At 34.7% G+C, this 25027-nt stretch overlaps 1 protein-coding gene across 1 annotated transcript in view; it reads left to right on the top strand.

Annotated features, from left to right (window-relative positions):
• Positions 1 to 25027, top strand: part of ERBB4 (erb-b2 receptor tyrosine kinase 4) — a 1107258-nt gene that overhangs the window by 777401 nt on the left and 304830 nt on the right. The window contains exon 5 of the mRNA XM_068543793.1: positions 420 to 485. Coding sequence (XP_068399894.1) covers positions 420 to 485 — 66 coding nt within the window. The remainder of the gene's footprint in view (positions 1 to 419; positions 486 to 25027) is intronic.

The following is a 25027-nucleotide window of genomic DNA, read 5'->3' on the forward strand; positions in this document are numbered from 1 at the left end:
ACTTCAACTTCTTTTTAACTATTGATTTAATCCTTAACATCTGTTGGTATCAGTAAGCCCTGAACTTTCGAAATTATATCAAGTGGGATAGATCAATAGAATAAAAATATTCAATAGTTGAAGTGAATCTTATTTCATGTAAATATTTACTTCTGACTATCTAGGAACATTTACAGATTCATGTATTTCCTTTTCTTATAAAATGATGAGAGGATTTTGAATATCAAGAGATTGTATTTCTGCTTCACATGTATTTGACATTCAGATTTTGCTACTTAAGTGGGCATTTTATGAGCTATGTTTCAACTCTAGTGTGACATAAAAATCCTCATAAAGGAGCAAGAATGTTTCCTTTGAGGTCTTAACTCCTAGTCAGAGTGAAAGATTATAATACACATGTGCTTTTTGCTGTCCTACAGGTGGACGTTGCCATAAGTCCTGCACTGGCCGATGCTGGGGACCCACAGAAAATCATTGCCAGACTTGTAAGTGTTCAACAGTGAAAAGACATAGCCTTGAAATTGTCAAGTAATTTTAATAATTGATGCTTTTCACACTTCTGGTTATCAGAAACATGAAAATGAGTTTTTGCCTCCTTGTGGTAGATTTGATTCTATCTAAGTAAACTGCCTAATCTCAAAGCTTTCAAAGTAAATGTAATATGTAGTTGTTTCCTATATTTCTTTGTGGATTCTGGATTAATGATAGCAACACAAATGTGTTGCTATTAACCGTGACTTCAGAGTCTGTACATCAGAGGAAGTAGGAAAACCAAACGTATACAAAATGATAATTAACTGAATTTCAGGTTAACTGAATATCTCAGTACTTTTCCCAAGTAGTTACATCACTATTCATTCACTGGAGAAAGAAAAAAGAAAGGAAAAGCATACTGTGTACCCACTCTGTTCTAGGTACAGAGTTATAAACTATGTGAAATATAAATATAGATTCACTATTAAATCACAAAATGTATCTCACCCTTAGTGTATATTGTTTCTTGTATTAGTCATTAAAATAAGTATGAGGGATGATCATCACTGCTAAGACATTTAAAAACAAAGTATACTGAACATAAAGACAAATATCTAATGCTTTCAGCATTCGTAAAGTCATCTGATACTTAAATCAGCACTGAACTGTCACTAATCTTAAGGATAAATGTTTTCTTTAAAAAGGAAATACAAAATGCTCTATATAAATGGTAAAGACTTTTCTTCCTGCTATAATAACAACAGCTGAAATAATAAATGGAAAACAATGTGGAGGCTATTTGAAATGTATTTCTTTTTTTAGCATAGAAGACACATAGAAAATATTATTAAAAATTTGAACATACAAATATTAGATATTGTGGACATATGTTATACTGTTGGATTAAAGTGTAGACTTAAATTAACTTATTTAATAGAAACAATGTTTTATGGCAACAATGTTTTTGACAAGAATTTTAAGCAGGATTCTAAAGTAAGATTAGATTACTGTGTGAAGCGCATTCACTATGATATTGGAGAAAATGTGTATTAATGAGAAGCAAAAATAACCAGTCCTTCATGACACAGAAGGATAAATCAGCCATGCAGAGGCAAAGGAGAATTGGAGAGAGTGAGTAACAGTTTTTGACAGTTTTTACTTCCTGGTTCTCTGGTCTTCCTGAGGTCCAAATGCGTTTTTTTTTTTTGTTAGGAACCTTAAGAAACACAATGTTCTAGTACATTTAAATTACTTTTGCTACTTGCCACCAAGTGGGGGTGGGAGGAAGTCTTGACTAAGAAAGTCATCAAGCCATAGCTCATGCTATCAAATCATCAGCCATGCAGTCATTTAATTCACCTAATTTTCCAGCATAGAAATTAAACTTACTATAATAACATAAAATTGGCTTAATGGTCACCATGCTTACTCCACAGAGTCTATCAAATTTAAATTCAGTAAACATTTACTTGTATCTGCTATGTGCAAATCCAAATTTTAGAATAGTATTCATTTGCATGGATCTTTATGGTTTATAAAACATTTCCATTTTAAAATTTATTTTCACAATATTCCTATTAGTTTAAGAGGACAGTTTTCATTAGCCTCATTTCACAATTGGGGAAATGTAAGCTGAGGACATGATTGTGGGAATTGTTAAATTTACACAGCTGATACCTGGGATTTTAACTTAAGTGTCCTGAATCTAAGGATAGTACTGTTTCCTGTATACAATATTGCATAGCAGTTTAGTGGGCAAGGCCACTGGATTTATTAGCAGCCAGATGATACAAATCTCTATCATGAGAAAGCGATTTAATTTTTCTAAACCTCAGTTACCATATCTATAAAATGGAGATGTTACACTTACCTCAGAGGGCTGCTATTTTGTAATCAAATTCAATACAATAATGTAGTTGAAATGCTTAAATATGTTTTGGCATATACTAAGGGCCTAATAAATAATAGCTAATATTATAATAAGATAAAGTAGATACTCCTAGAAAACTTAATCCAACTTAAAACTGAATGAATGGATGTGGAAGCAAAACTCCTGCAGGCCAGTTCCACCTGTGAAGGCAACTGACCTAGACGGCTGGGGAATAAAAAAGCAAAAACCCTGGAGTGAAGTGGAGGCTGCTTGCCCTTGACATTTGCTCCTGTTCTCTCTGTCCTTGTTTGAGATACTTGAAAGGTAAATTACATATCCATATTTAAAAAGTCCAACATCCAGAGGCAAAATGTATTTTGGAAGTACTCAAAGACGTACTTACTGCAAGACCTGAATTTTAGAAATATGATCAGAAATTTTGAGAATTAGACCTCATGAGAGATTCCATAGAGATATTAGACCTCCAGAGAGTCCATAGAGATGTAATATCCACGATTAAACATTTTTCCAAAGAAATGTAAATTTTCCAGGCTTCCTTTACATTGCTGTTAGCCCTTCTGTTAGTTAAAATATATTACCCTTAGGCCCACTTCAGATGCACTTATCTCTGAACCCTGATTGAACTTTTTAAAAATCAGAAAACAGTCTGGGTAAGTTTTTGAAAATATTCTGCTTTTTTTGTTGAATGACCATACAAAAGTACATTTTAGGATCTGAAAGACATGATCTTATATCATTACTTCCAAATGATTTCTTTCCTTATGACTGAAATAAGTTCACTTCACTGAGGGCTTCTCTGGAGGTATTCAACTTCATGATTTGCCAAGTATTTCCTTATTTTTATGGATAATTACTCTTTGAGATTTTGCATATATTAGGGAAGAGAGGTAAAACATTTAGAAGCGCCACACCTTAGCTAAGGAAACTGACAGTAGGAATACATTTCATTCACCACATTATATCAATGCTGACATCCTCCCACAGGTGTTTCCTCCTAAAAAAGCAAGTATGCCAGGAATGATCCTCTGTGTCACTAAACGGTGAGGAGTCACCATAAAGACAAATGCTTCAGGTTCTAGGAGAACAAGTCCATGATAATGAATGACTTGCTAGGGTGAAATGAAGCAAAGAGTGATGATCAGAATGAAAACATCTCTGAACAGAGACATGGGAAAGGAAAAATGCTGGTGACAACGATGGTAAGCTTGAGAGCAGGTCTGTAGGGGTCAGAAGTTTTAAAAAGAAGAAATGAGGAAGAAGTTTTGTGTTTTGTTTTTAATAGATTTCATGAAATGGAAAGAGAGCATGAATAAATTGACAGCTTACTATTGCAGGGGAACAAAATTTGACCCCCTAATATGTGTCTCTTTGGCATGAGGATTAATTTAAGCTGATTATTTTTAAGGCCTGAAAGACTCAGGAGGAACCTTCCCCCTAACTGCCTAAAAGAGTGTAGTTAGAGGACCTGTTCCAGGGAGGGAACTATCACCACAGGTTAACTATGGTGTGAACTAGATGTGGTAGATGAGGAGGAACTTAGCAAAGCCTGTTAATTAATATTCCTCTCTGAGTCCCAGTGTCTTTGCATGACCCCGCAAGCATTTGTGTACCAAACCTTTGCTTTTCTCTCTCCGTGTCAGTTGGCTTCATCCTCTTTGAAGTCCCAAACCACTTTGCCCAACATCCTCTTTTGTCTTTAGCTGAAGATGGTATTGAAGGTGAGAGTTTCAGCCATTTTGGCGAGTTATTCAGTTTTGTTGGATTTCTCCCGTGTATACATGTTATTCAACTTTTGTTTGATTTTCTCCTTTTAATCTGATTCATGTCAATATAATTCGTAGGCCAGCCAAAGAATCTAGAAGGGTAGAGGAAAATTTTTCTTCCCAGTGCTATGGTCAACAGTTCACCATGCATAACTATAAAAACTTTACATTTTTCGTAAAATTTGGTAACATGTTGCAGCTTCTTCTGTGTCCTGGTTGCTACAGTTAGGTTTGATTGCATGATGAATAATGTTAAGTGTGTCATTTTCCTCTATGGCATTTCATAATGTTCAGACTGTAAACTCTGGAGCCAGCAGCTATTTTTAAAATGTTTTTTTCTAAAATGATCCAAAAATTAAAATGTTTTTCTAAACAAACTCCAAAAAAAACAAACAAACAAACAAACTTAGACAACCTAAAGAATTTTATAAATATTAAAGCAAGTTAATTGTGCTGGTAGAATCTAGCCAGCTGTTCCCTTCTTCCTGTTTTACTCATGAGTCTGATTTTCTAAAATAACTTAAATTCATTCTTTTTAAATCCTTTTTGATGTTAGATCATCATGACCCTATAAACCTAACAGAAATATTTCTCACATAGTTGCACAAGGTCATAATAGAACTTCTGAAGGAATACCGTGGGCCTGTATTATGCATGAGGCCGTGACTCAAACTTGAAAGTGCTTTTAAGCTCAGTTAAAGCGTGGCCGCATTGCTCCACAGCACAGCTTAAGTAAATTGATTCAGTGGATTAATGTACTCATGTCAGGGGAGACAAACTTATCAGCTGTGTGAAGTCTGAAGCTTATAGTAGTATTATTTAACAGGCTAACTGTTAAGAATGACAACTCTCTCTATTCGTAAGAACTGAGTCCTAAGGTTTGAGCTTGTAGGTTTAGGTGTGAGAGAGACTAAGCTTTAAGAAATAAATAATAATGATTAAAGGAAAGAAGGTATCTCTGTCCCTGCAAGATATATGAAGCACACATCTCATTTAAAATAGATGCTGCATATCCTTTTTTATCTTTAAGCACAATATCAGGCCAGCTTTCTCCAGCCTCCTATTATCAGCCTGGGTGGTTGTTTCATTTTACACGTTCCTTTTGTCATCTCAGTTAGGAACTGCGTTTTAGAGCATGAGGGGAGCATGTATCAGAATATTACAGTTTGATTCCCCCAACCTTACACATTGTGTATTAAAGTAGTTATAATTGTCTTTAACTGCTGGTTGTATAACTAAAATTTTCTCAGCTGATTACCACTCAATCTATTCTTCAGTCTTCTAGTTGCTTTATAAGTGACATTTCTTGCTTATAAACTAATTGAAAAATAAAGTGCACTTGACAATAGGTTAAAAAATTGTTTGTCTCTTAAATCAAAACGGCACACCAAAAAAGATAAATTAATGAGGAAATGCATGTTTCAACTACTGGAGTAAACAGATATCTTCTGACCACTGAAATGTTCATTAAATTGATTAAAGCTAAGGCATTATTTTAACCAAAAGAAAACTTCTGGGGATTATACCCTTTACTTCTAAAGTATTCTTCCTAGCTAGGTTGTCTCAAAATCTTTTTGTTTAATTAAAAATAAAGTAGCATTGAAATTAATACAAGCAGTGTATTTGTTCTGCTGTAGATAATTGTGAATGGAGGGTACTACTATATTGGCAAAGTAAAAACTTGTTCCAAACAACACTTTATGTTATTTACTGTTTCTATACAGACATTATAGAACATGCTAGGAAAAAATTAGAAATTATTTAGCATTTTTCTCATTAATTTATTATGCTTGTGCACACAAAAAATTACTTTCAGTAGTTGCAATATATTAAAACTTGCAGTTTCATAAAAGGAAAAAAAAAACTTGGTCTGGCTTATGGATTCTATTCAGTTCTAGAGCAAAGTTTAGAAATATCTATATATCTATATCTATATCTACTTTTATTCATTCTAAAATATATCTGGAACTTCTTTGAAGTGAATATTAAAACCTAAGAAAATAATTATATATTTTTGTTCCTCAAAATTTCAGCAAGAAAATGTAGCAACTCGAAACTAAATTATACTTTTTTCCATGAAATTTCCAAAAGTTTCCTATAGATTGCAAAACCAAAATGACAAATTATGAAAATAATATACTAATTATACTTACATACATGCATACACATACAGTTTGTCTAAAGTGTAATCGTATTTACAATCTTTGTGGAACAAACCCTGTTTAAGAAGAAGGTGCCAATGTAGTAAAAATATCCAATTAGAGCAGAGAAAAGCAAGTGGGAGCTAATGGGGAAAAGAGAAAGCGCTGAGCCAGCAGGCTCGATCAATCAGGATAACAGCGAGCCTTTGTTAAAAGCCAACATCTTTAATTAAAACCTTTGTATTTTACTAATAACTTTGCATGTCCATAAGCCTTCTTATTGATTTCAATTATTTCCTTTTTTTTCCCTTTTTTTGGATTTGTAGTTTCTGGAGATATTGTAAAATTAAGGGAAGCGCTACGATAGACTCATTATTTGCATACATTTCTAAAATTATGCCCATCTAAATCATTTCCAAAAGTGACTCAATAATTTCCTTGTGGAAAATGAGAGAAAAATCTCTCCTAATATGCTGTTCATTTTGATATAAGTTGATAATATTTGTTGTAATTTGATGATCTTTCTCAAAGATTTAAAGAAAGGGATGTTCATTTTAACTATAGGAGATAGTTATTTGAAATGCTCTGTAAAATACTGTTTAATGTGATTCAGGAAATATCATCTAATGCTATGCTAAAGGCTCAAGGGGTATAAAGAAAGTATATAAAATTGTGCCTGTTCTCTGGAAATGCTCTGGGTACAAGACAAAGCCGAGGGGTGTTTGAAAAGGTCAAAAAGAATACTGAACTGAGGGCATCAAGAGAGATGTAGTCCTAGCTTTAAACTAACTCAGTTTCAGGGACTTCAGTTTCCTTAAGTTCCCTCATCTACAAAATGAAAACTTTGAAAAAAGGTGATTTTTGTTCATGCTTTTTTGCATGGTTAGGATATTTGCGTGTGTGTGCATGTGCGTGTTTATTAGCCATAGATACAGATGATACAGGCATAGTCATAGACACAGATTTATGTACAGATAGTTTGGGGGAATTGTTTTGTGGCAGTTTTAGCCTATTGATAGTGATGCTGTCTACTAGGAATGCCTGAGGCACTCACCTGGCCCCCTACTACTTGAGGGGAGTACCCACAGACATCTTCTGGACCAGAGTCCTTGTGGTTCTTATTATGATTTCAAGACACACCTCAGCAACAACCATCAGGGAACTTTGAAAAAGCAAGGGTTATCACTCACAGGTCTTGGAGGTATGGCAGGCTCAATGGCTACACGGCGAGGTCACGGGTAGAGAGAAAGACCAAGTATGAACCTGGGGCTCTTCCTGTATTAGAGTTGAGAGTGGGGTACCTAGGGTTTCACAGATTCACTCTTTATTGGCAAATTTAAAATATAAGAGCAGGAATTCAGGTGTGGGAATGGAAAAAGCGGGGTCACTTAAAACATTAGTTATCTAGGTTACCTAGAGCTTTCTAAAAGGGGAACTTCATGAGTGGGGGCAGTCTGGCTTCTTTGCTAGGTGTTTTACTAGCAGCTGTGTCATACAGCTGGCAATATGTTTATTTGAGATGGCTGTCTTTGAAATGGATGCCTTGACAATCAAAAGCTTAATGTCAGGCATTTACACCACAGGAATGCAAACTGTGGGCTGGGTAGAAGTAGGTAACCTAGCAATGAGATCAGAGAGTGAGTACTACACATTTGAAGAATTATTGAGAGTACATTGAGAAGAAAAGTCAGAAATATCTGAAAATGTTACGATTAGAAGAATTTTGTTATTATGGTAGTAAAGATAATTTATTCTGAATGTTTTGCAGCAAAAGAGTTGACTGTCATTAGAATACTATCTTTGACTATAGAAGAGAAGATTTCAAAATTATCTACATGTGATATGAGAGTGTCATTTGATGAACAGAACACTCATACTCACTGTTGGCTACAGGAATGGAAAAAAGAAGCGTGAGATGTCATTCTCAGAAAAGCAAGCACTTGCATACCACTCTCATGGTTAGGGAGTTGTGCAAGCCTGGAGAAAAATATCCTCCTTAGAGTTCTGCTTTGCATTAATCTGAGATGTATCATCTATTTATTGACTTAATTGGTTCAGCTGGAGGAAGAATTAAGTAACTGGCACGGGGATGAGGAAGAAAAGAAGGGGATACTGGATACTCGTCAATTGTGCTTATGTCAAGTAACATTTTTACTCATTATATTAGAATAAATGTGAATTTCCTAAATATCATGCATATTCAATTTCTCAAGCCAATATCAATTTTATGCATTAAATTTGAAAGTTTATAGTGGTATCATGGATGCTTCTCTCCACTAACATAGATATTTCCAAGAGAAATAGTCATTATATTAATTCATGATGAAGTTATAAAAGATAAACCCGAAACATAATTTTCACATGTCACTACCTCACTGATAATGGTTATTTTTGGTTTATCCAAAGTCCTTTTGCCCATGAAGTTTGTTTTAATGGAGACGATAGAGCATTATGACTCTAAGAATAACTCAGGTTTTGTTCTGATTTGAATACTTCTTGAACTCAAATAACTGTTACCCAGGGAGATGAGTTTTCTGTACAGTGAGGATGTTGCATGCATTTAAGGTGTATTTAATTTCATTGACTAGGGGAGGGGTGGAGGTAAGAGACAGAAAGATAGACTCGGACACTTACAGGTAGTTACAGATAATTTAAAATAAAAATCAAACCACAGTATTTTACCAAGACATAACAGAAAACTTAAATGAATGAAGAATTACCACACTGCAAGATAAGACTCAAATGATGAAATGTCAGTTGTTCTAAAATTAAGCTATGCATTTAACCATCTTCAATCAATTCCCAATGTTTCATTTTGTTTTTAATTGAACAAAAATAGTCTAAAGTATTCCTGGAAAATACATTTAATAAAATAGCCAGACATTTAAAAGGAATAGCTATGTGGAAGGACTCTCCCCGAGTATTAAAATGTTAAAAAGTAATAAGTATTAAAGCAGTATGGTATTAGTTCAGAACGGAATTGGCTCAATGGAAGGTAATAGAAAGTTCAGATAGAGTCTAAAGTCTATATGGTAATTTGGTTTTTATAAAGTTAGCATTTTTTAATGGCAAATGTATAGATTATTCAATAAATAGTGTGAGAACAAATGGTTCACAATATGGAAAAAATAAAGTTAGATCCCCACCATAAAACAAAACATGAGATGAATTGTACATTAAAAGTTTAAAAGGCATCAGAAAGACTATAGATTATAGATGGATTGTAGACTAAAAGTTTAAAAAGCATGAAATAGATTGTAGACGAAATGTTACAAAAGCATGAAATAGATTGTAGACGAAAAGTTAAAAAAGCATGAAATAACTGAAAGTACTAGAAAAATGTAGGTAAAAGCTATGACATGATGACTTTTTTTTTCCCCTTTTATCACCATTAAAGCTTGACTTGTCATTTTATTTTTTATTTTTTTAACATCTTTATTGGAGTATAATTGCTTTACAATGTTGTGTTAGTTTCTGCTGTATAACAGAGTGAATCAGCTATACGTATACATATATCCCCATATCCCCTCCCTCTTGCGTCTTCCTCCCACCCTCCCTATCCCACCCCTCTAGGTGGTCACAAAGCCCAGAGGTGATCTCCCTGTGCTATGCGGCTGCTTCCCACTAGCTATCTATTTTACATTTGGTAGTGTATATATGTCAGTGCCACTCTCTCACTTCGTCCCAGCTTCCCCTTCCCCTTCCCCTTCCCCGTGTCCTCAAGTCTATTCTCTACGTCTGCGTCTTTTTTTTTTTTAAACATGACATAAAAGGTAGAAATTTTAAACGAAGAAAAAGATTATTTTAATTACATTAGTGTTTTGTATTTTTAAAACAAAGTATTTTAATAAAATTTAAGAGAATTAAAATTTTTCACAAGAAATTTGTAAAAAATGTTTTTCTTCACTTATAAACAATTACATAATTTTTTTAAAAAACTAATTATAGTTTTTATTATATTATATTATATTATAATTTCATAATTAGATTGTCAAAGTTAAAAAGAATGATAATTCCTTGTGAGGATTAAAAATGTACAGACAGAAGCAATCTCAGTTACTGTCTTGAATTACTTCTTTTTTTTTTTTTTGTATTTATCGCTTTTGTTTATTCATTCATCTGCTGATGGACCTTTGGGTTGCTTCCACCTCTTGGCTATAGTGAATAGTGCTTCTGAGAACATGGATATACAAATATCTCTTCTAGACCCTGCTTTCAGTTCTTTTGGATATACACCCCGTGAATTACTTCTGGATGTGTATTTTGTGCTCTTTTAACTGTCACACTACCATGGAGCTATAACAGGGAGGTCAGCATATAGACACCCCAAAATTGACATTGGTTATTGATGTGGTAAGAAAATATTTTTTAAATTTTGCATATTTATAGTGACATATTTCTCTAAAACCATGTATTACTTATGTAATTTCACAATTTTAAAAAAGGAAGGAACAACAAAAAATTATACTCTTTTTATTATGACTCTTTTTGTAATTTTGGGGGATGTCCAAAGTTTTGTCTATATCAGAGAGATGATAATTTTTAGTGGTATATTAATAATACATAAAAGCTTTAAATATCTATAGATATATTATTTTCTATAAAAATTTTACTCAAAGAGAATCCCAAATGTTGTTTTATACTGGCCCAAAGTTTAGCACACTGCCATGTAGGACAAAATCAGACTTAACTACCCCAAATTTTCATTGTGACAATGGGAATATAAAACACAAACTTCTGGGACTCACCAGTCTCAGTGGTGCAACTCTGGAGGGAAAGCATTGCGGCAGGCACTGTTGTGCAATGATTTTCCATAGCCTCTGGGATCATAAAACCTCAGAAAAAGAAAATTTCATGTCCAGTGGCTTTACATTCCTGAATTCATTAGAAGGCCAATTTACTGCACATATATAAAAGAAGCACTAAGATTAAGTTCCCTCATTTTCTATTTTGACCTTTGTCCATGCAATTGAATAGTGCTCTCCAATCACTGGTTGCAACTCGTTAGTGGATTGTAAAGTCATTTCTGTGGACCCTGACCAACGTTAAATTTTTCTTGAAATAGAATAGATTAGAATGAAATAAACCAGATCACAATAGAATAGAAAAGACAGTATCAAAATACTTTGCACATAATTAGGGTCAATATAATGCCTTAAAACTTTTCATCATGGATATGTGTACTGAGCCATGATGTAAAATTGTACTATAAACTGTGATGAAAAAAAAAAAAAGTTGGAAAAACACCGAAAAGGAACATCATTTAACTTTTAGGCAGGCGTGATTATCCTTTTAAAAATAATAAACTCAAACATACATTCTATGAGAATAAAAGTAATATTTTGAAAACATTCTTTTGTATATGCTTGAAGCATGTGCTTTTGGTGTAACTATTTTTGGTAGCTCCGCTTTAAAATTCTGTTATTATTGAGACATGGACTTGAATGTTGGCCCTATCTGGGCCTCAGTTTTCTCTTCTGTAAAACCAGTAGGTTAAATTCAGTCATATATAAGGGTCTATAAAATGCTAAATATAAAATAATCTTATTTCTATGGCTTTGCTATAAATTTGAAGAGTATTTGAATAATATCTTAGTCTTCATTACTCATCATTTGTAATTGTGTTGTTACTTAAAATGACTATAGAACTAATTATTTTTCAAGAATGTAAAGCAGTTATGTGTAGATCATTTTAGTTATTCCATACCGTATTTTTTTTTTTTTTAGAATTTAATTTTTTTTCCAGTTGTATTGAGAAATAAATGACATACAGTACTCTATAAGTTTAGGTGTCCAGCATAGTGATTTGACTTATATACATCATGAAATGATTATCATGATAAGTTTAGTGAGCATTCATCATCTCTCATATCAATACAAATTAAAGAAATAGGGAAAAAAAACCATTTTGTCCTTATGATAAGAACTCTTAGGATTACTCTCTTAACAACTTTCATATGTATAGTACAGCAGTGTTAATTATCTTTATCATGTTGTACATTACATCTCTAGTACTTATTTATCTTATGACTGGAAGTTTTGTACCCTTTAAAATTTTATTTATTTATTTATTTATTTTTTCTCACACACACACACACACACACACACACACTGTATTTTTTTTTACGAGAGATAAATAAACTGACACCAAGCATTGTAAATGGATGACCACAACAAAAACAACAATGATTGCAATTACCAAACACGAAACACACTCATACTATGTCATAATATTGACATTCAGTCCAGTAATCCTCCACTGTAACAGCTCCTTTACTTTGCAGTGAAAATTGATTTGTATATTTTTTGCCTCTGAGTCCTTGTGGGATTTTTTTTTTTTTATTCAAACAGAAAGTCACAAAAATTATAATCATCCTTATCAGTTCACTCAGTCCCATGTAATTGATTTTTTTTTATGTTGATCTTTTGTTAGCACTTTTATGAATTCATCAGTCTTCCATTAGAGTTCTGAAAATGCTTATTCATTCAGTTCAGCAGTATAGTCAGTTACCAGAAACCTGTACTTGTCAGGGTCTTTTCCATGAATTCCTTGACGATGAAACCCTTTTATAGGAACATTTTTGCAAAAGCATCAGAGTACACCCAGAAATGTCTGTAAGTGACAAAAGACTTAAAAATGACCACAGTTAAAGATTTGATGAAAGTTCATAATAATGCAATTGACAAGAAAATTAAGTTATTTCTGAGATATACATTTTAAAGTAATAACTAGGATTATGACTTATAACATTATACCAGAACATATAAGATTTTTAGAAATTTCATGTAACGTCTGAAACATTTATATTAACATATTTCCATACAAATAACCCAAAGAAAGTTTAGTATTAGTTGTTTTGTTTGTTTGTTTCTTTGTTTTTTTATACTGCAGGTTCTTATTAGTCATCAGTTTTATACACATCAGTGTATACATGTCAATCCCAATCGCTCAATTTAGCACACCACCATGCCCACCCCACCACGGTTTTCCCCCCTTGGTGTCCACACGTTTGTTCTCTACATCTGTGTCTCAACTTCTGCCCTGCAAACCGGTTCATCTGTACCATTTTTCTAGGTTCCACATACACACGTTAATATACGATATTTGTTTTTCTCTTTCTGACTTACTTCACTCTGTATGACAGTCTCTAGATCCATCCATGTCTCAACAAATGACTCAATTTCGTTCCTTTTTATGGCTGAGTAATATTCCATTGTATATATGTACCACATCTTCTTTATCCATTCGTCTGTCGATGGGCATTTAGGTTGCTTCCATGACCTGGCTATTGTAAATAGTGCTGCAATGAACACTGGGGTGCATGTGTCTTTTTGAATTATGGTTTTCTCTGGGTATATGCCAAGTAGTGGGATAACTGGATCATATGGTAATTCTATTTTTAGTTTTTTAAGGAACCTCCATACTGTTCTCCACAGTGGCTGTATCAGTTTATATTCCCACCAACAGTGCAAGAGGGTTCCCTTTTCTCCACACCCTCTCCAGCATTTGTTGTTTGTAGATTTTCTGATGATGCCCATTCTAACTGGTGTGAGGTGATACCTCATTGTAGTCTTGATTTGCATTTCTCTAATAATTAATGATGTTGAGCAGCTTTTCATGTGCCTCTTGGCCATCTGTATGTCTTCTTTGGAGAAATGTCTATTTATGTCTTCTGCCCATTTTTGGATTGGGTTGTTTGTTTCTTTAATATTGAGCTGCATGAGCTGTTTATATATTTTGGAGATTAATCCTTTGTCCGTTGATTCGTTTGCAAATATTTTCTCCCATTCTGAGGGTTGTCTTTTCGTCTTGTTTATGGTTTCCTTTGCTGTGAAGAAGCTTTTAAGTTTCATTAGGTCCCATTTGTTTATTTTTGTTTCTATTTCCATTACTCTAGGAGGTGGATCAAAACAGATCTTGCTGTGATTTATGTCAAAGAGTGTTCTTCCTATGTTTTCCTCTAAGAGTTTTATAGTGTCTGGTCTTACATTTAGGTCTCTAATCTATTTTGAGTTTATTTTTGTGTATGGTGTTAGGGAGTATTCTAATTTCATTCTTTTACATGTAGCTGTCAGTTTTCCCAACACCACTTATTGAAGAGACTGTCATTACTACATTGTATATCTTTGCCTCCTTTGTCATAGATTAGTTGACCATAGGTGCGTGGGTTTACCTCTGGGCTTTCTATCTTGTTCCATTGATCTATATTTCTGTTTTTGTACCAGTACCATATTGTCTTGATTACTGTAGCTTTGTAGTATAGTCTGAAGTCAGGGAGTCTGATTCCTCCAACTCCGTTTTTTTCCCTCAAGACTGCTTTGGCTATTCGGAGTCTTTTGTGTCTCCATACAAATTTTGAGATGATTTGTTCGAGTTCCATAAAAAATGCCATTGGTAATTTGATAGGGATTGCATTGAATCTGTAGATTGCTTTGGGTAGTATAGTCATTTTCACAATATTGATTCTTGCAATCCAAGAACATGGTATATCTCTCCATCTGTTGGTATCATCTTTAATTTCTTTCATCAGTGTCTTATAGTTTTCTGCATACAGGTCTTTTGTCTCCCTAGGTAGGTTTATTCCTAGGTATTTTATTCTTTTTGTTGCAATGGTAAATGGGAGTGTTTCCATAATTTCTCGTTCAGATTTTTCATTGTTGGTGTATAGAAATGCAAGAGATTTCTGTGCATTAATATTGTATCCTGCAACTTTACCAAATTCATTGATTAGCTCTAGTAGTTTTCTGGTGGCATTTTTAGGATTCTCCATGTATAGTATCATGTCATCTACAAACAGTGACAGTTTTACTTCTTCTTTTCCAATTTGTATTCCTTTTATTTCTTTTTCTTCTCTGATTGCTGTGGCTAGGACTTCCAAAACTATGTTGAATAATAGTGGCAAGAGTGGACATCCTTGTCTTGTTCCTGACCTTAAGGAAATGCTTTCAGTTTTTCACCATTGAGAATGATGTTTGCTGTGGGTTTGTCATATATGGCCTTTATTATGTTGAGGTAGGTTCCCTCTATGCCCACTTTCTGGAGAGTTTTTATCATAAATGGGTGTTGAATTCTGTCAAAAGCTTTTTCTGCATCTATTGAGATGATCATACGGTTTGTATTCTTCAGTGTGTTAATATGGTGTATCACATTGATTGATATGCGTATACTGAAGAATCCTTGCATCCCTGGTATAAATCCCACTTGATCATAGGGTATGATCTTTTTAATGTGTTGTTGGGTTTTGTTTGCTAGTATTGTGTTGAGGGTTTTTGCGTCTATATTCATCAGTTATATTGGTCTGTAATTTTCTTTTTTTGTAGTATCTTTGTCTGGTTTTGGTATCAGGGTGATGGTGGCCTCATTGAATGAGTTTGGGAGTGTTCCTTCCTCTGCAATATTTTGGAAGAGTTTGAGAAGGATGGGTGTTAGCTCTTCTCTAAATGTTGGATAGAATTCACCTGTGAAGCCATCTGATCCTGGACTTTTGTTTGTTGGAAGATTTTTAATCACAGTTTCAATTTCATTACTTGTGATTGGTCTGTTCATATTTTCTGTTTCTTCCTGGTTCAGTCTGGAAGGTTATACCTTTCTAAGAATTTGTCCATTTCTTCCAGGTTGTCCATTTTATTGGCACAGAGTTGCTTGTAGTAGTCTCTTAGGATGCTTTGTATTTCTGCGGTGTCTGTTGTAACTTCTTCTTTTTCATTTCTAATTTTATTGATTTGAGTCCTCTCCCTCTTTTTCTTGATGAGTCTGGCTAATGGTTTATCAATTTGTTTATCTTCTCAAAGAACCAGTTTTTAGTTTTATTGATTTTTGCTATTGTTTTCTTTGTTTCTATTTCATTTATTTCTGCTCTGATCTTTGTGATTTCTTTCCTTCTGCTAACTTTGGGTTTTGTTTGTTCTTCTTCTCTAGTTCCTTTAGGTGTAAGGTTAGATTGTTTACTTGAGATTTTTCTTGTTTCTTGAGGTAGGCTTGTATAGCTATAAACTTCCCTCTTAGAACTGCTTTTTTCTGCATCCCATAGGTTTTGGATCATCATGTTTTCATTGTCATTTGTCTCTAGGTATTTTTTGATTTCCTCTTTGATTTCTTCAGTGATCTCTCGGTTATTTAATAACATATTGTTTAGCCTCCATGTGTTTGTCTTATTTACGTTTTTTTCCCTGTAATTTATTTCTAATTGCATAGCGTTGTGGTCAGAAAAGGTGCTTGATATGATTTCAATTTTCTTAAATTTACTGAGGCTTGATTTGTAACCCAAGATGTGATCTATCCTGGAGAATGTTCCGTGCGCACTTGAGAAGAAAGCGTAATCTGCTGCTTTTGGATGGAATGTCCTATAAATATCAATTAAATCTATCTGGTCTATCGTGTCATTTAAAGCTTCTGTTTCCTTATTTATCTTCATTTTGGATGATCTGTCCATTGGTGTTAGTGAGGTGTTAACGTCCCCCACTATTATTGTGTTACTGTCAATTTCCTCTTTTATAGCTTTTAGCAGTTGCCTTATGTATTGAGGTGCTCCTATGTTGGGTGCATATATATTTAGAATTGTTGTGTCTTCTTCTTGGATTGATCCCTTGATCATTATGTAGTGTCCTTCCTTGTCTCTTGTAACATTCTTTACTTTAAAGTCTATTTTATCTGATATGAGTTTTGCTACTCCAGCTGTCTTTTGATTTCCATTTGCATGGAATATCTTTTTCCATCCCCTCACTTTCAGTCTGTATGTGTCCCTAGTTCTGAAGTGGGTCTTTTGTAGACAGCATACATATGGGTCTTGTTTTTGTATCCATTCAGCAAGCTTGTGTCTTTTGTTAGGATCATTTAATCCATTCACGTTTAAGGTAATTATCAATATGTATGTTCCTGTGAACATTTTCTTAATTGTTTTGGGTTTGTTTTTGTAGGTCCTTTTCTTCTCCTGTGTTTCCCACTTAGAGAAGTTCCTTTAGCATTTGTTGTAGAGCTGGTTTGGTGGTGCTGAATTCTCTTAGTTTTGCTTGTCTGTAAAGCTTTTGATTTCTCCATGGAATCTGAATGAGATCCTTGCCGGGTAGAGTAATCTTGGTTGTAGCTTCTTCCCTTTCATCACTTTAAGTATATCATGCCACTCCCTTCTGGCTTGTAGAGTTTGTGCTGAGAAATCAGCTCTTAACCTTATGGGAGTTCCCTTGTATGTTTTTTTTTTCGTTTTACCCTTGTTGCTTTCAATAATTTTTCTTTGTCTTTAATTTTTGCCAGTTTGATTATTATGTGTCTCGGCGTGTTTCTCCTTGGGTTTATCCTGTATGGGACTCTCTGCGCTTCCTGGACTTGGGTGGCTTTTTCGTTTCCCATGTTAGGGAAGTTTTCGACTATAATCTCTTCAAATATTTTCTCAGGTCCTTTCTCTCTCTCTTCTCCTTCTGGGACCCCTATAATGCGAATGTTGTTGCATTTAATGTTGTCCCAGAAATCTCTTAGTCTGTCTTCATTTCTTTTCATTCTTTTTTCTTTATTCTGTTCCGCAGCAGTGAATTCCACCATTCTGTCTTCCAGGTCACTTATCCGTTCTTCTGCCTCAGTTATTCTACTATTGATTCCTTCTAGTGTAGTTTTCATTTCAGTTATTTTATTGTTCATCTCTGTTTGTTCTTTAATTCTTCTAGGTCTTTGTTAAACATTTCTTGCATCTTCTCGATCTTTGCCTCCATTCTTTATCCGAGGTCCTGGATCGTCTTCACTATCATTATTCTGATTTCTTTTTCTGGAAGGTTGCCTATCTCCACTTCATTTAGTTGTTTTTCTGAGGTTTCATCTTGTTTCTTCATCTGGTACATAGCCCTCTGCCTTTTCATCTTGTCTGTCTTTCTGTGAATGTGGTTTTTGTTCCACAGCCTGCAGGATTGTAGTTTTTGCTTCTGCTGTCTGCCCTCTGGTGGATGAGGCTATCTAAGAGGCTGGATGGGAGGGACTGGTGGTGGGTAGAGCTGACTGTTGCTCTGGTGGGCAGAGCTCAGTAAAACTTTAATCCACTTGACTGTTGATGGGTGGGGCTGGGTTCCCTCCCTGTTGGTTGTTTGGCCTGAGGCAACCCAACACTGGAGCCTACCTGGGCTCTTTGTTGGGGCTAATGACAGATGCTGGGAGGGTTCACGCCAAGGAGTACTTCCCAGAACTTCTGCTGCCAGTGTCCTTGTCCCCACCATGAGCCACAGCCCCCCATCCCCCGCCTCTGCAGGAGACCCTCCAACACTAGCAGGTGGGACTGGTTCAGTCTCCCCTGGGGTCACTGCTCCTTCCCCTGGGTCCCAATGTGCACACTACTTTGTGTGTGCCCTCCAATAGTGGAGTCTCTGTTTCCCCCAGTCCTGTCGAATCCTGCAATCAATTCCCACTAGGCTTCAAAATCTGATTCTCTAGGAATTCCTCCTCCCGTTGCTGGACCCCCAGGTTGGTAAGCCTGACTTGGGGCTCAGAACCTTCACTCCAGTGGGTGACTTCTGTGGTATAAGTGTTCTCCAGTCTGTAAGTCACCCACCCACCAGTTATGGGATTTGATTTTACTGTGATTGCACCCCTCCTACCGTCTCATTGTGGCTTCTCCTTTGTCTTTGGATGTGGGGTATCTTTTTTGGTGAGTTCAAGTGTCTTCCTGTCGATGATTGTCCAGCAGCTAGTTCTGATTCTGGTGTCCTCGCAAGAGCGGGTGAGAGCACATCCTTCTACTCCGCCATCTTAGTTCCTCCTCCCATGTTGTATTTTAAATAGTTTTTGGAACTATGTTCCTCCCACCCTCACTCCCTTTGGTCTTTAGACACCTATTGTTTGTGGCTCTTTAATGTAAACATATTAAGGAAGATATATACAATTCTGGAAATTAATTTAAAACCCTACTTTATAATAAATTACATGACCTAGTATAAGCTAGTTAAATATTTTTTAAATGTTAATTTCTTCATCTGTAACACTGGGATAATTAACTTGCTCTGCCAAATTCATAGATTATTTCATATTATAGTTTTTTTTTAGAAAAATTTTTGTGATACTCAAATGTATAGAATTAAAAGTGATAACGTATCCCCATCAATGAGTACCATTCCCCCCAACCTACATTTTTCCATAAAGTGATTACTTTATGGTAATGTTTGGTATATATGTGTACATTCATGTGTATATTTATTCACATAAGCCTACATAAATTCTGGGATTTTGTTTTACAAAAATGAGTACACTATATTTACTCTTCTGTCACTTTTATTTCATTGTACATTATATTTTCAAAATCCTTTCATTTCAGCAGATTGAGATTAACTTCATTCTTTATTTAGTGCTGCAGGAGTTTCCCAAATTCTGGGTGACCTGTAATTTACTTAACAGATTCCTTCTTAGTGGACATTAGGTTACATTCTATTAGTCTCAATTACAACCAATGAGCATTTTAAATACAAATCTGTCCATATGTGCACATTTTCCGTGTCAGATTGCTAGAAATAAAACTGCTTGGTCACATGTGAATTTACATACACAAATTTGTTAGCAGCAAATTACTTTTCCAAAATCTTGTATCAATTTTGATACACACGAATAGTTTGCCCAATCTTTAACCTGCATGAAAACTAGATATTTTTTTTTTTTCATTTAAGAATTATGTACACAACAACATTTCCCTGATTTAATTTATAGTTCCTGGATTATAGCTGAAGTCAAACGTCTTTTTTACATAATTATTGAGCATTTCTAACTATTTTTTTCTTAAACTTTCTATTCATAGTCTTTGCTCAATTTTTCTACAGTATTTTGATTTGAAAGACTTCTTCATATATAATTAGTGTGAATCTTTATATATTATAAATATTGCAAATACTTAAATTGTCTCCAGAGAGTAACAAATGTGGAAAGTGCTATATGAATCATTAAAGTAGTTTCCAACTTACTGTGTGTTAGGATCTACTTCTCCCAAAGAAGATTTATCTGCATGGTGTTATTTTGGCACTCTATCTATATCTACATGTATACCTATTCCTATATATATATCTATCTCTATATGTATGATCTCTATACCTGTCATCTATCTATATGTTATTCATCTCTATATATCTATGTCTATATCTGTATCATCTATATTATCTCAATATCTCTATCTCTATACATGTATGTATGTTATTGGTTTATATTATTGTGTAGATAGATATTAATAATGCACAGTATCCTTGAAACTCTCTGATGTTTTTATCACCATAGATTGTTTGCATATGGGCTTGTGTGTGACTATTCTCAAACATTTATTGATGCTTTTAAAGTGTCAGGTGCTGTGCTAAGGTTTGAACATAAAAGGTGAATACAAATTGGTTTGTGCCTCCAATATTCTGTATTCATGATGTAGATGGTCACAGAAGTACCCAATTACAACATAATGGGGTTAGGGCTGTAATAGAAATCTGTATGCCATGAAATGAGTTCACCAAGAACAAACTTTGAGGGGGATGCAAGGTAAGGGGTCCTAGGTAAGGGATTCAATGAAGGGTTAACAAAGGGATTTCTATTGACTTGACCTTTGAAGAATGTGCAGACATCAGATAGGCAGAACAGGAGTTTAGAACATGAAAAAAACAGGATGGAAAAAAGGAAATTTAAGAAGTAGACAGTAGAGTTTATAATGAGGCTTGGTGACCAACCAATTTGGCTGTGAGGGAGAGAAGAGAAGAAATTTGAGATTGGGTTCCAAGTTAGAAGTTGGATCAGTTAAATCAACGATGGCAGTAGTCACTGAGATCAAGCATATAGGTGGAGATCAGTGCTGTGGCTGGATTGAGGATGGAAATAAAAGCTTAGTTATGTCCTTTATGAGTCTTAGATATTTCTTATTCATCCAAGTAGAAATGCCTAATAAATATCAGTTACTAATTGGAAACTAAGATGAGATATTTAGAGATATTGTGAAAAGGGGCTGGAGATAGATATTTGAGATACAGCAGAAAATGTGTTATAAGTGACTCTTGAAAAATGCTTGGCTTTCTGAGGGTAATGAAGAGCATGAGGTAAAAGAAGGATTATTTTTAAATTTTTATTTTAAATATGAGAGTCTCAACTATTAGCCGTGAAGAAATGGCCAGTAAAGAAAGAAGCTGATTATAGATGAGAGACTATAAATAATTTGCAATGCAAAAATTTGGACTTGAACATTAATGGACTGGGTAATCTAGAGCTCAGGAACTTTCTAAAGCAGGAAAAGAACATCCTTCCTTCTGAGACAGAAACAACGTGATTGAGTGTGTATTTGGATGAAAAATAAATTGACATCAGAAAGGAGCACATTGATTTAGCTGAGGATAGCTAATTTCCAGTTTTCTTGTGCTATTAAATGTAGTATTTCATCTTGCATTTGAGCATCGTTTGGTATTTTAATTTCTAAAGTGAATATTATTTGATTATTAGATGTGGGCTCTGCTGTGATATTAAGAAACTAGATATTGCCTGTAAAACCCTGATGAGATAGTGACATCTCTTAGAGATGTATGGACATTATTTTGGATTTGTCCATGAGCAAGTCAATTTACTTGGATTTTAACTTCCTCCTAAAATGAGAATTTTAGACTAGCATCATTCATTAGTTCAACAAATATTTATTCATTGCTTACCTGATGAGGGTCTGTCTTTTCCATTTTAATATTTTCTGATTATTTTCATTACAAAATTGGCATTTTTTTGCCAATTTCAGAAGGAAACTCATCCAGATATATACTGGGTAGGAGAGATTGTCTTTATTTCAGTTTACTGATATTCTGGATAGGGAACTAGGATAAGCAAAACAGATTGTGTGTGTGCATGCGTGTGTGTGTGTATGTTCGTTTTCATCAAGTCTGGATATAGAGATGTTTGGTCTCCTATAATGCAAGGTGATTTGGAAAAGCTGAATGTCAACTTTTCCTCATTTTTTGGTTTGTAACACATCCATGCTAAGATAATTCCATTTTTTAATCACTTTATTTCCAGTATATCATTTATTTGTGTATTGTAAGGTGTAGCCATCAATTCTAATGTAAAAATATATTTTTAAATACTATTTATGGTTTCATTATGCCAATTCATACACTTCCGTTGTTATCTTGTAATCTATATATATAGTCTTGGAAAGATTATGCAAAAACTCACACTCACCCTCAAGAATACTTTTATAGTTCATGTAATAGGGCAATATTGTTTTCGGTTTTGTTTTTTTTAATCCTGACTCATAAACTTTGCTGATGTTAATAGCCTGTTAATAAGGGAGAATTTCCCTGGTGGCCAAGAGGGTAGTTTAAAATCAGCTTTAAGGTCCCTTAATGAACCACTGAGCGTGTCTTTTAAAAATAGTTTGAATAAAACTTCATTAAATAAATGAATAAAGCAGCTGTTGATGAAGAATAGATTAGACAAGATTCCTTTCCTATTTGACATAACTAACAATATTATCCTGTCATAGCCCATGGGTCACCAGGGAATTAACTGGGACAAGGGTCAAACCTGATTAGTAGCTGCCAAATTTAGGCATACTTTTACTTACTGACTCTGAATGTCAGTTTCAGTAAGGGCTTTGCAGGTATCTGCCATATTTTTCAGGTGAACTGTAGCAGTTATTGCATATAAGATTAAACCATTATAATACTTTTAGGGGTGTTCGCCTTATGGTATGAATGGTCAGTTCCTTTGGAGTAGCTATCACCAGACTAATTAGAAATAAAAGATAATGTTATATTTTCTTCTGTGATGTAAAAATGAGTATAACTCTGGTAGTTTAGAAAGCCCAGACATGTTTTTATAATTCTACTTAGCCTTTTTTTCAATGCATTAGGCCTTATGCTGCTGGTTAAAATAACTGATAAAATATTAAATTATTAAAATTCAAAATTCCTTCCCTGTCCAGATCAGGATATAGTCTTTATGTATCCTGAGGCTTGACTCTGTGTGGCAACAATTATTGTCAATTATTCTGTGATCTAATGTGAGATAGGAAGCAGCAGTCCAGTTTAAGACCTATCTCCATCTCTGCCTTCCCATCTAAATAAATGCTTTACCCTTCCTGCAGTAGCCACACAATAAGAAGGAGAGAGTATCTTAGAAGAGAGGTTTTAAAATGTTGGTTTATAAAGGCTACTTCTGAAAACCTTGGGACTCCCAATAAAAAAATGAATTGTCTGGCCCCTTCCCTAGACTTATTGAATCAGAAAGTAGGAAGAGGACCAGGCATCTTTCTTTGTGATTCTTACAGTCTATCAGGCACTGGGCACACAGATGTGTCCAATTATTCTCCCCTGGGAAAATTAATAGTGGTATATAGTTTAGTGTTAGTGTCATTAAACCTGATTTTCTACACATTTCAGCATGCTCTGGAAGTAATATTCTTGAATGGTCTATGAGCTTTATTTGCTTCATTTAAAGTCGATTCTGATGATAGTAGCTTTCTAGAAGCATGTTACAAAACCCAAAACGTTCATTTTGCAGGGGGGGCAGTCACAATTTCACCACTCATAGGAATAAATATTAGATTGTAGAACTAGAGGGTACCTCTAGAAAGCATTTCATCAGGCCCACTGTCTTTAATTTAGTGGAGATCTAAAGCATTCAGAAGAGATTTCCCTTCAATACTGATAAATAAAGACTCAAGAAGCCCATTCAGTGGCTCGTTACAGTGTTTTTATCACTCTAATAGTCAATAAATTCTTCACATCCAACCCAAATCACCTCTGCTTTAACCCAAGCATTTTTCTTCTTGTTCAAACCTCCAAGTTTGTAACTGAAAACAGCCTAACACTAAAACCATTCCACTGAAGTACTATCTGTTTAATGGACACAATGTGTTTCACGGACACAGTTTGTCAAAATTTGGTCAATAAACAGAACTAATCTAGGCAACATAGAGGTGCAGGTCATTGAATACTAACTGAAATAGAATGAAATAAAAATAAGCATGCTTTAAAATATGCTTAGCAATGTAATTGGGGACTGCTCAGGTTGCTTGTCACGTAAAGAGCTGCTGGGTAAGAGAAAGGAACAGTTTTCTGACTGTCTCTTACTTATCTGAAATTTTTGCCTTCAGAATTAGCCAAGCAATATTTCTGTTCCCACTTTAGGTCTTTTTCTTTCCACATTTTCCTACTTGCTTGCACATCAGTTCTGTTTGCTTAATCTCCCTATTAGTGATAGAGGGCTTAACAACACCAATAGGAAATTAAAGGACGAGGACAGTCAGTGTGATTAAATCTCAGACAAAGAATAATTAGTCAGTCAATCAATCAAATGGTGGAAATAACCTAGAGTTTTTCCCATTTTCACTGGGTAGAATAATGGTTTTCAGCTCTAGACTGCATATTGGAAATCACCTGGGGAGCTTATTAAAAGTATCAAATCCTAGAACATGGCAGGTAATTTTGATTTAATAGGAATTAGGTGATTCCCAGGCATTTTTTTTTAAAGTACTCTATATCCTGCTATTCCAAATGAGGTCTGTAGACTAGTAGGCAGTGACATAACCTGGGAGTTTATTCGAATGGAAAATCTTGGGCCCCACTGATTATCAACTAAATCGAAATTTTCACTGATGCAAGAATCCTGTTCAATGATCTAATAGAAAGCCTGGCTCAGAGCCACTGGGTAAAGGAAGTGAAGAGAAGCAGAAGGCACTGAGGGTGCGAAGATGGAGGAGATGATGAAGGAGGAATGGATGGGGAGGAGGAAAAAAGGGGCAGGGTGTAAAACGAAGGAAGAAAACACAAAGACTTTGCCTAAA

This window comes from Eschrichtius robustus, chromosome 5 (assembly GCF_028021215.1).
Source record: "Eschrichtius robustus isolate mEscRob2 chromosome 5, mEscRob2.pri, whole genome shotgun sequence".
Lineage (NCBI taxonomy): Eukaryota > Metazoa > Chordata > Mammalia > Artiodactyla > Eschrichtiidae > Eschrichtius > Eschrichtius robustus.